Source organism: Ambystoma mexicanum, chromosome 13, assembly GCF_040938575.1.
Source record: "Ambystoma mexicanum isolate Mex_15411 chromosome 13, UKY_AmexF1_1, whole genome shotgun sequence".
Taxonomy (NCBI): domain Eukaryota; kingdom Metazoa; phylum Chordata; class Amphibia; order Caudata; family Ambystomatidae; genus Ambystoma; species Ambystoma mexicanum.
Window position 1 is genome coordinate 399,040,008 of NC_090938.1, and position 11,623 is coordinate 399,051,630.

General features: G+C 51.1%; 1 protein-coding gene across 4 annotated transcripts in view; it reads left to right on the top strand.

Moving 5' to 3' along the window:
- Nucleotides 1–10,853, top strand: part of TSSK4 (testis specific serine kinase 4) — a 2,423,787-nt gene extending 2,412,934 nt beyond the window's left edge. For all 4 annotated transcript variants that reach the window (XM_069633969.1, XM_069633967.1, XM_069633970.1 and 1 more), the window contains one exon: nt 10,414–10,853. In XM_069633969.1, coding sequence (XP_069490070.1) covers nt 10,414–10,656 — 243 coding nt within the window. In that variant the 3' untranslated portion in view covers nt 10,657–10,853. The remainder of the gene's footprint in view (nt 1–10,413) is intronic.
- The last annotated feature ends 770 nt before the right edge of the window (nt 10,854–11,623 follow it).

Sequence of the window (11,623 nt, forward strand, 5' to 3'; positions counted from 1 at the left end):
GGGTATTGCACTGCAGGCCCCTACGGATAAGGGGCCCTAGAGGCATGGGAGAGGTATGTTCCTCACGGGGTGCTGGAGCTTAAGGCATGAACATATGTAACTTGAATACAAACCACTGCATGGGGGAGGTAGGTGGAGGCGAGGGTCAAGGGGAGACGATGGAGGGGTGATGAAGGGTACTTTGGGGTTAGAGGGGAACATTGTTGATAGTGTATTGTTTGAAATGCCAATAAAATTAAATTTTGGAGCAAAAAAACCTTGAAGACAAAATTAAATATGTACCCACACAGGAAGCTGGCCGTCTTAATTCTGTGGGCGTCATACAAAGAAATCTTTGGCCTCGATAAATGCTTCTGGAAACTTTGACAATCCTATGATGATAATTGCTCGAACTTTTAACAAATAACATGATGAATTTAAAACCGTTTTAGAAAGAAAACAAAAGCAGATAGAATTGGCAAAGACAACAAACCATGCCTTCATAACATTAACCACTAATAAGATTTCCAAGTATCTGGTATGGACTAATTACAAGAAAGAACGGATGTCCTTTACTTGGGCCAGGTTCAACCTGTTGCCCCCAAGGACGGTTACAGGCTTATGGCAATCAAGAGGTTTGTTTGTTGTAATGCCCTCAAAGATTTGACCCATTTTCTTTTTTTTGGCCCAGCATATTCAGGGATTAGAAAGTCAACACTAAATCCCCTTCTTAAACAATCATCTATTAGAATATGCAGACCAGCGTTATTGTTGGTTTTATGCCAACTCCGGTTTGGTAGCCTGTGCTTTGCCAACTCATTTGTGACGTGCCTTGAGACCAAAAGAGCTGTGGATGAATGGTTTACAGTTATTTTGTTTCAGATCATTTTAATGTGATTTGTATACAACTTAGTTTGAGATCTTTTTTAATATGTATGAACTTTCATGGATCATTTTTTAATCTGAATAAAGTATTGGCTGAAAATATATTTTATTTACAAATAGGAAGAGGTTACGATAAATGCCTGCAGGATACAAGTTTCATCACAAAACAACTGGATTCCTTACAACCCACTGCCTTTGTTACAGAAGATGCACATGTACTCCTCCCTCTAACGATTTGCAGAACCAGCATTGGGCAATCACTATCAAATACAACTGTGTTCACGCCCTTGACCATTTGCTCTATACCCTGAAACCACGTAATTTCTCTTAGGCAAACTTTTTGTTTTAATAACTTCTTGGGTTCCCCTCATGAACCAGGAAGGCAACTCTCTAACTATTCATGTGTCCATCAGCAAAATATCTTCCAACAAGTTCCTTGTGGAGAGAAGCCATGCTGAAAGCTCTACCTTCACCGTGTGAACACCAAGAGAAGTCCCATAACTTGCAAATTATCAAATGCTTGCATGTCTGGAAGCCATCTGGAGCACTGCAATTGGCTGCTAGAGGATCATGCAACAGTCTGGTGGTGTGGGACCTTTCTTTAATGGCCATATCCAGATTTGTTTGAGGCCTCTGTATACCACATGAGAGGACTGCCTGCAAAACAAAGCTCCCAGAGCCTACAACACCCGGGAACCTGTCTGGAAGTCATGTGGAGCACTGCGATTGGCTACCAGGGGTCATGCGACACTACTTTCGTTTATTCAGTCTCCCTATGGGCATCCAGCTCAGGCGTCTGCAGGCAGGGCAGCTCCCCATCTGGACCTGTATGGATCAGAAAGGGCCTAGGACCAGAACCCTTGCGCAAGCCAGGACTTTGCAGAGATCACCTTTTACCAGACTCTTGCTTCCACCCATTGACTATTCATGCACGGCGCAGCTTCCGTTAACTCATTGGAGCAAGGGAAAGTCCTATTTTGGGCCGGTTAATGGTCTTTGGCAAGCTATAACCCCATACCAGCGAACTTAAAACATACTTCTTCTCAGCCAACCATCCCTTCTTCCCTTTCTGCTCACCCATCTACTCACTGTCTCTCTTGGGCTAAACCCTTCCTTCAATGTCTTCGCTTGCCTTTTTCTCCTACCCATCATCATGCACTTTGACATTGCTATATTCCTCCTCCTACTCGCTTTTCCGATTCCCTTTTCCCATAGTCTTCAACCTCAACTGGGTCTAGCTTCAGCAACACTCTCCACCCCCGCCACTCCCATCTCCCTCTTTCCACCATGCACCTACATCTCTAAAATAAGACACTCCTGTTCTCCCAGTCCCTCCAACCATATCTATTTCCCACCCCCTGCTAGCACAAAACAACTGGCTCACCTTCCACCACCTCTTTTACCTGGCCTCTGCAATGCACAATCTGCAACAAGTCTGCCTACATCACTGACCACACATCACCCTCCACATTCACTACTTGCAATCGCAGAAACCTGGATCGCCACTCATGAGACTGCCGCACAAGCAGTTCTCCTCACAGCATATGCTACCTTCTCCCACTCTCCCCGACTTGTTCGGAAGGGGGGCAGTGTAAGGTTCCTTAACAGTAAGGTCCTCAATACTGCTCCTCCTCACCTGACCACCTTTTCTGCTTTTGAACATGCCAATATATTCCTCGATCCTCCTATTCCAGTTCTGCATAGACCTCCTGGTCCTCGCAACTACTCTTCCCCTGATCTGAATCTTCTCCTTGAGCCACTACCTACTGACATCCACATTGTCATACTGGGGGACTTCAACCGTCTCAGGCCCTCTGAAGCCACCTGCCATGAAAAGAACTTGCTCCTACATGACCACTGCCTATGACAAGCCCACCCAGTATGGTGTGAACTATCTTGACCTTGCCTCTCGCTACAATTCACTCTCCTCTTTTGACCACTCCATTGACCCCTCATCCAGTGATCACTTAATTGTTTACTTTAACAACTCAGTCCCTCCACCTTCTACTCTTCTCCCCTCCTAAATGACTAAGAGGAAATTCAGGGAGGACTCTTGACCCTTCCCTTGATGTGTGGACCCCTCTCCTGTGTCCCTCCCCTTTTCATGCCTTGGGACTCAATTTGACCAACATGAACCTGCTCGCACATTCACATCTTCCCGTCCCAGACATCAGCCTCAGATATATAATGAGATGAACAAGTTACTTTCTTACCTGGTAACGTTCTTTCGATGGGATGGTCCGACGACGTATTCCATATCTATGACATGTAATCACCACAGCTGTGCTGCTTCGGAAACTTTTTCGGCGTCTGCGTCCTGCGTCGATGACGTCGATGCGCCGTCGTCGAGGACCTCCTCCGACGTCATCCGATGTGATAAGTAGGACGCACGACGCCCATAGCCTCAGTTGCAGTTTTATCCCCCAGAACGTGACACATAAGTCAACTGCCAGTCAGACACAAAGCCTTGCGGAACGTAAGCTGCAATCGCAAAAGAAATTCTGCAGCGGGGAAGGCAGGGCGGGAGCGATATGGAATACGTCGTCGGACCATCCCATCGAAAGAACGTTACCAGGTAAGAAAGTAACTTTTTCTTCGAGGGGATTGGGTCCTCCGACGTATTTGATATCTATGACAGACTCCCAAAGCAGTACCAAAAGCAAGGAGGAGGGAAAGAATTTATATCAAAATTTAGAATAGCCAATCAAATAGCAGAGCAAAGGACCGCCTTGCCAAAGGCCAGATCCTGTGCTCGGATGGAATCGAGGGAATAGTGACGTACAAATGTATGTACTGAAGCCCAGGTGGCTGCATCACAGATGTTGCGAATAGGAACACCCCTCTGCAGGGCAGTAGACACAGCCATACCCCTGGTAGAATGGGCCCGCAAGCCAGCCGGTGGGTCCTTACCCGCCAAGCGGTAGCACTCCGAGATGGCCAAAATAATCCAGCGAGACAAAGTCTGTTTCGTCACAGCTTGTCCCAAACGCTTCCCAGCGTAACCAATAAAGAGTTGATCATCCACTCTGACCCGGGACATGCGTGAAACATAAAAGCTCAAAGCTCTCCTAGGATCAAGCCTATGGAGCCTCTCCTCTTCCTTACCAGGATGCGGAGGAGGATAGAATGCCGGAAGAACAACCTTCTGGGCCAAATGAAATTCCGTCACTACCTTCGGAAGAAAAGAAGGACGAACTCTAAGGACAACCCTATCCTTGTGAAATACAGTGAAGGGAGGCTTAACTGAAAGTGCCTGTAACTCACTCACTCTGCGAGCGGAAGTAACCGCAACTAAAAACACAGTGTTCAGAGTTAACAGCCTCAAAGGGCAAGAATGTAAAGGCTCAAACGGAGCACCCATAAGAAACTTAAGAACAAGGTTTAAATCCCAACCGGGCACCAGGAAAGGTGACGGAGGGAACACATTAGTGAGCCCTTTCAGGAACTGTGAAATCAAAGGGATTTTAAAGTAAGAACATTCTTCAGACGAGCACTTAAAGATGGACAGCGCCGCCAGGTAACCCTTAACGGTACCCACTTGCAAGCCCCTGTGGGCCAAAGAAAGTAAAAAGGACAGAACCATGGGGATGTCACATGCAAAAGGATCCACATTCTGAACTCTGCACCAGTCGCAGAACGGTACAGAGACTTTGTTGCTGGCCTTCGGGCCGAAAGCAACACCTCCATCACGTCCTCAGGGAGGTCCCAATCCTTATACCTCAACCTTTCAGAAGCCAAGCGTGAAGGTTGAGGGATCTGACCTCTGGATGGAGAACCTGACCCCCTCCCGTGAGAGCAGATCGTCTCGGTAGGGAAGACGACGTGGAGGGCAGATGGATAAGTCGAGAAGGTCCGGGTACCACGTCCTCCGAGCCCACGCCGGGGCAATGAGGATCATCCGGGAACCGAACTTCCGTAACCTCCGCAGCACTTGCGGGATGACGGGGACTGGAGGAAACGCGTACAGCAGCGGGAATGACCACTCCACCACGAACGCGTCTCCTAAGGCTCCTTTTGGTGGAAATTCCCGCGAGCAAAATCGCACTTCCGGTTGACACTGGAGGCGAAGAGATCCACTTGAGAGGTCCCCCAAAGGGCGAAGATCTCCAGGAGAATCTCCTGAGCCAACTCCCACTCGTGAGAGATCGCGCTGTGCCTGCTCAGAGCGTCCGCCGTCACGTTTTCGGCTCCGGCCAGATGAACTGCCGAGATCGAAACTTCCTGCTGGATGGCCCAGAACTCGAGCTGCATCGCCTCCCTGCACAGAGGAAGTGACCCTGCCCCCCCCCCTTTTTGTTGAGGTAGTGCATGGCCACTGTGTTGTCCGTCAGGATCAGGACATTCTTCCCTCGCACAGACGGCAGAAAAGCCTTCAGGGCTAGCCCGATGGCCCTCAGCTCCAACCGATTGATATGGAGTCTGGACTCCGACGGAGACCAACGACCGCTGACTGTCAGCCCGTTGGCATGAGCTCCCCATCCCGTGAGGGATGCATCCGTCACGATCGTCACCTCCGGCCAGGGAAGCCAAAACGGAGCCCCCTTCATCAAGTTGCCTTCGACGGCCCACCACAGAAGGTCCCGGGCGACCGAGGACGGCACCTGAATCGAGTCCGACATCCTGCCGGAGGACTGCGACCATTGCGTCTTGAGTGCCCACTGCAAAGATCTCATCCGCAGGCGAGCCTCTGGCACCAGAAGAATGCAGGATGCCATGAGGCCGAGCAACCTCAAGAACTCGAACGCTGGGAGCGTCTGGGCATGCTGAAACTTGTGCACCATCTGCTGAATGTGAAGAGCCCTCACCTGGGGAGGAAAACACTGCCCCAGGGAAGTGTCGAGCACTGCTCCGATGTACTGGAGCCGCTGTGTTGGCGTCAAATGGGACTTCTTTAAATTGAGGGAGAAGCCCAGCCTGTGAAGGGAGCGACAGGTGACCGATAGATGATCCAGGACCTGCTCGGGAGAGCTCCCCCTGATCAACCAATCGTCCAGGTAGGGGTAGACGTGAATCCCCCCTTGCCCGAGATGCGCTGCCACCACCACCATGAGCTTGGTGAAAACCCTCGGGGCGGAGGTCAATCCGAACGGCAGGACCCGAAACTGAAAGTGCGAGTCGCCAACCGCGAACCTCAGGTACTTCTTGTGCTTGGGATGGATCGGCATCATGGAAGTAAGCATCCTTGAGGTCGAGTGACACCAACCAGTCCTGAAGCTGAAGGGCCTGGAGGACTTGAGAGAGAGTAACCATCTTGAACTTGTCCTTCCTGAGGAGTTTGTTCAAACCGCGCAAGTCCATGATGGGTCTCAATCCCCCGTCTTTCTTCGAAATCAAAAAATAAGGGGAATACCATCCCTTGTTCCTCTCCGCTACAGGCACCAGTTCTATGGCGCCTTTCTCCAGCAGGGCTTGAATTTCCTGCGCAAGGAGCGGATCCGAACTCTGCAAAGAGAGGATCCCCGGTGGATTGTCGCGAGGCCTGTGCCGAAAAGGAAGACAGTGCCGTGGGTTATGATCTCCAGAACCCACACATCTGAAGTAATGGCTTGCCACTCTACAAGATGCTGCGCCAGCCTTCCCCCAACCGGCGACAGAGTGGGAGCGGCTGCGGCGTTACCTGAGGGCAAAGAGGCAACTGCCCGAGCGGCCTTGGCACCACGGGTACCCTGTCGTCCACCTCTGGTACCCCTGCGTTGGCCTCTTTGACTGCCAGCTCCTCTCGCTTTACTGAAGGATGAGTAATAGCGAAAGGAACCACCCCTCCACTGCTGTCCCCTAGGACGAAAAGGCGGAGGTTGGCGAACTGCAGCGCCCAACGACTTCGCTGCAGCTTTTGAGGTCTGCAACCTCTCAAGGCTCTCGTCAGCCTTGCTGCCAAAAAGGTGTTCACCGTCAAAGGGCATGTTGAGGAGCCGGGACTGCACATCAGGCGCAAACCCCGACTTCCGCAACCACGCAAACCTGCGTATCACGGTGCTCGCCGCCATGGACCTACTGACGCATTCAGCTAAGTCCAAACCCGACTGAACGGACTCACACATGGCATCCTTACCATCCTGGACCATAGCAAGGAAACCATCCCGTTCATCCCCTTCGGGAACATGTTCAGCCGCTAACGCAACACAGTTCCACAGAGTGTGCGTGAAACGTGACAAGGCACAAATGGAGTTGGCCGCCTGAAGCGCCATACCACCAGAAGAAAACACTTTCTTCGCCCAGCCATCAAAACGTTTGTCGTCCCTATCAGGAGGGATGGTAGGGTACGACGCCTGCTTCGCGGGGGACGTGGCCGCCTGCACCACCAAACTCTCCGGAGTGGGGTGCCTGGTCAAGTAGCAGGGGTCGCCACTGGCTGGACGGTATTTCCGCGACAAGGATCTGCCCACCGCCGGGAGACTCTCCGGAGCAGTCCAAGCCGCCGCCACCCTTCTCTGTAAAGCCATATGGAACGGCAGAACCGGGTCAGTTGGGGGACCAACATCAAGGATGTCTGTCAGATCATCCTGCACAAACTCCCCTGGGGGAGCAGACCATCCCAAGTACTCAGAAACCCTAGCCATAAGGCGCCGGTACGAGGAATCAGCATGAGAGCCAAGCTCAGGCCTACAAAACTCCACCTCCGGAGAGGTGTCCAGTCCACTGGCATCATGCAGTGACTGTCTCAACTCGTCAAACTGACTATGGCCCGAGACAATGTCATCCGGAAACTGACTAGGAACCAGGCCATCAGAATCCTCATCCGCCTCTGAAATATAGTCCAGGTGGCGAAAAGAAGGCACTCGAGAGTGCTTGCTCTTAACCAGAGCCTTCCCAGGGGGTCCACCCGTGCCCTGGGGTACCTCCGACACGAAAGGCGTCGATGGCGTCGAGCGAATCGGCGCCAGCGGCGAGAGAACCGGCATCGGCGCCGAGAGGATCGGCGTCGACGTCGAGGAAATCGGCGTCGACGTCAGATGCAGCGCCTCCAGAATCGGCGGCGTCGACACAGCCCTCGAGGCCGGAGCCCCGAGCGTGTCCCTCGACGACCTGAGCGTCGACGGCATCGACGACTTCCTCGGAGCCAGAGCCTCGAGAAAGCCTGTCGACGCCCTCGACGCCACAGACGTCGATGCCTTCTTCGAAGACCTCACAGGTGCACACGGTCTCGAACGCGTCGAGGACCGGGACCTGGAACGGGTACGTCGAGAACGAGTCCCCTTGTCCGAACGGGACCTCTCCCGTGACTCGTGCCGACCACTCTTGCGAGCGGTGTCTCTCGACCTCACACGACCGACCCCACTCGGGGGCGCGGACGGCTGAGTACCCTGCGACTCAAGAATCGCCAACATCTTCCCGAAGGAAGCCCATTCCTCCGGCGTCGCACGGCCGGAGGGGTAAGCGACGTGCCGGGCAGAGCCCTCCGAAGAGGACCTGGAAGACGACCGATGTCGGCGCTTCCGAGAATGCCTCGAAGAGGCAGAGGAGTGGCGAGACCGACTCCTAGAAGGAGACCCACGAGACTTCCGACGATGACACGGAGAGTCACCCCTCGAATCATCCGTCGAAAGCCCCGCAGACTTCGACTTCCGGGGCTTGGACACCCGACCTACCGACAACTTCTTCTTACGTTCGCGTAAGGCTTTGGACGTGAGCGACTGGCAGTCGATACAGTCATCCGTGTCGTGGGCCTCCCCGAGGCACCAGAGGCAGGCGTCGTGCGAGTCCGTCACCGACATCTTGGACCCACACTCCCCGCACTTCTTGAAACCCGGACGCGGGGTCGAAGACGAAGTAGACATCTTCAGAAGGATTTTCACAAATGAACAGGTTCGAAGAACAGAACTCCAAAGAGTCGAGGCGTTTAAACCGAGAAACACGAAGCAACACGTTCGCGGAAAAAACGGAACTGAGGCTATGGGCGTCGTGCGTCCTACTTATCACATCGGATGACGTCGGACGAGGTCCTCGACGACGGCGCATCGACGTCATCGACGCAGGAGCCGAAAAAGTTTCTGAAGCAGCACAGCTGTGGTGATTACATGTCATAGATATGGAATACGTCGGAGGACCCAATCCCCTCGAAGCTAGGTTATTTATAACGCCCTGCATACCCAGAGGTTTCTAAGCGCGGACCCAGGGATCGAACCCGTGTTGCTCCGTGTCGTCTTGCTTCCAAGGCGAGCATGTTGCCCCTGAGCTATCCTCCCAAGATCACCTCTAAAATTCAGACCCTCAAAACAAACATGTCAGTAACCTTGCTGTGGCAAATTACAGAACCCTACTCTACTCCCAGCCTACAAAATGTCCCTTGCTGCCCTCACCTCTGTACTGGACTCTGCCAAAAACACCTACTTCACAAGCCCAATCTCCCCTTTCAAAATCACCCATGCAAACTTTAATCTACCCTGCAGGCTACATTCACATCTCCCAAACCAATATTCATCACCTCCACTCTTTCTGTTAATGACTGTGCTCATTATAGTTCCTCTAAAATATATAATTTCACAGCCCTCTATTACCCTCTCAAACCCTCCTGTCTACCACATCCCCCCACCACTTCTACATTCAGCTACTTCTTCCCTACCTCTCCTACTGAATTAGCACCCATCCTTCATAGCCCCAACCCATCTTGCTCTCCTAGCATCCCTTTTCCGCCCCAAATGGTCAAAGACTTAGTCACAATCACGATCTTATTTCACGGAGCTCTTTAACCTTTTTCTCCTTTGGACTCTTCCCTGCCTCCTAATCTGCACCGGTCTTACCCCTAGAGAAGAAGCACTCTGCTGCCCCAAACATCCCCGCAAACTATCGCCCAAGTTCCTTCCTCCACCATAATTCATAAGGTCCTTGAGTGGGTGGTCTGCCAATAGATTAAGTATCATGAAGATAGTAGTCTGAGATCCACTGCAATCGAGCTTCGATAGAAAACACCCCACTGAGACTGCACTCGTGCAGGTCTCCAACCTTCTCTCTGATGCTCTCCACTCTAAACTCTCTTCTATACTCATCGTTTTGGACCCATCTGCTGCTTTCGACATTGTCGACCACTCGTCTCTCCTAATCATTCTCCACGAAAGAAATCACCCACTTGGGGACGAGAGCCAGCACAGAGAGGAGTAATGGTTAGTTGCTTCATCACTTGCACCCTCTGAACACTCAAGGCCTAGTAAGACCTCCTACTCCTTTCTCTTCTTTGTTATTACAATTGCCTTTCATTTTCATGTTCCCTCCCTGCTGCCCGGTGGGCGCTTTGAAACACAATTTACTTGATGTATAAGCGCCTTGCAAACGCACAATAAATTATGGTACCTACTATTTCAGAATATACCTAGGTGTCAGTAACTTATTAAAAACAAAAACCGTCGTACAACGGAATTTTATTGTCCAGAAGTGTCATTTTGTGCACAGGGTCAAATGGCTTGTTTGGGCCCTTATGTTCGAGGGTCTCACTGCTATATACACACAAAGCTGTTTAAATACCTTCATTGCCTTTTGGGTTCTAAATGCTTGGTTTGGATGTCTAGGAATGCAGCGGCCGTATATAACATATTTCTTTTTTTTTGGTTGTAGACCTTGGTGTGGGGCATGCTGAAACAAGCCCCCCGTCGGATCACAGTCCTGGCAGTGCTGCGGTCAGCGTGGGTGCAGAAATACCTACCCGAGAAGCCAGAGGCAGAGCTGAAAGCCCTGGAAGCCTTCTGCGACCCCCTGAACCTCGACGGGACCAACTCTTCAAAAACAGACCAGGCAACCACATGCCCTTCTCGGATTGAGTCCCAACCCAAGATGGCCGGGGAGGTTTGTCCGCAATAGAAGGCCACATGGCAGCAGAGGACACAATAGGGAAGACAGCCATTACACCAATCATGGCTACTGTAAGGAAACCTCTGCCTACCCCAGAAATCAGACCTTCCAGGTAGAAAAGGCTCAAGAAACACAGTTAGAGCGGAAAAGGCGTGTGGCACCCTAATCGTCACTAAATAAAAGCAGCAATTAATTTTCCAAACTCCCCATTGGTGCAAGTCTTTCCCTGGCTTCAGTACAAAGAAGGGTGTCCAGTGTCGGATAGTGGGAGCTCTGCAGTGAGAGGGATAAAGTACCTCTGAATGTTCGAGATCTCTGGCTCTTACATGCAGTCATGGGAGGCCCAGCGTGGGGGTTTTACAATAAAGTTCCTAATTGTACCATTCAGAGTTCTTTTCAAACTGTTATGCAATCACAAATTGACACACAGGCGAATTAAAATAAACATAACTCGACTTCATTATAAAATTGCACCTAGGGGCATTCATGCAACAGAGGGTGAAGGAATGCAATTTCACCATCCCACTGAAAAATGAGATGTTTGTTCCTTTTAGCCAATTCAAGGTGCAACCTTTTCTGCGGCAGATGATAAACTTACTTCAAATGTTCATGATTCGTCCATCACAGCTAACCAATTAAAAAAACAGTGGTCCTACCTCTGGCCAAGGGAACGTGTTGGGGGCACAGCTGCTTCTTCCAATGCACCCAAAAGCTTAGTGAGTCTAGCCTTCTTGCAACAAATCAACTGGGTTAGGAACCTCACTTGTATCAAGATGACCATATAGGGATGGACTGGGGACCAAAAAAGGCCCTGGAAGTATAAATTGGCCCCCTATTACACATTTTAAGCAAGCCCAATCCTTTTCCTCTGAAGGAATTCAGAAATACCACACAAAAGAGGCCCAGGGTGCAGAGGCCTACCAGGAAATCTCCAGAGTTCCCCATATACCAAATACAAAAAAGGTAGCAGATGCCC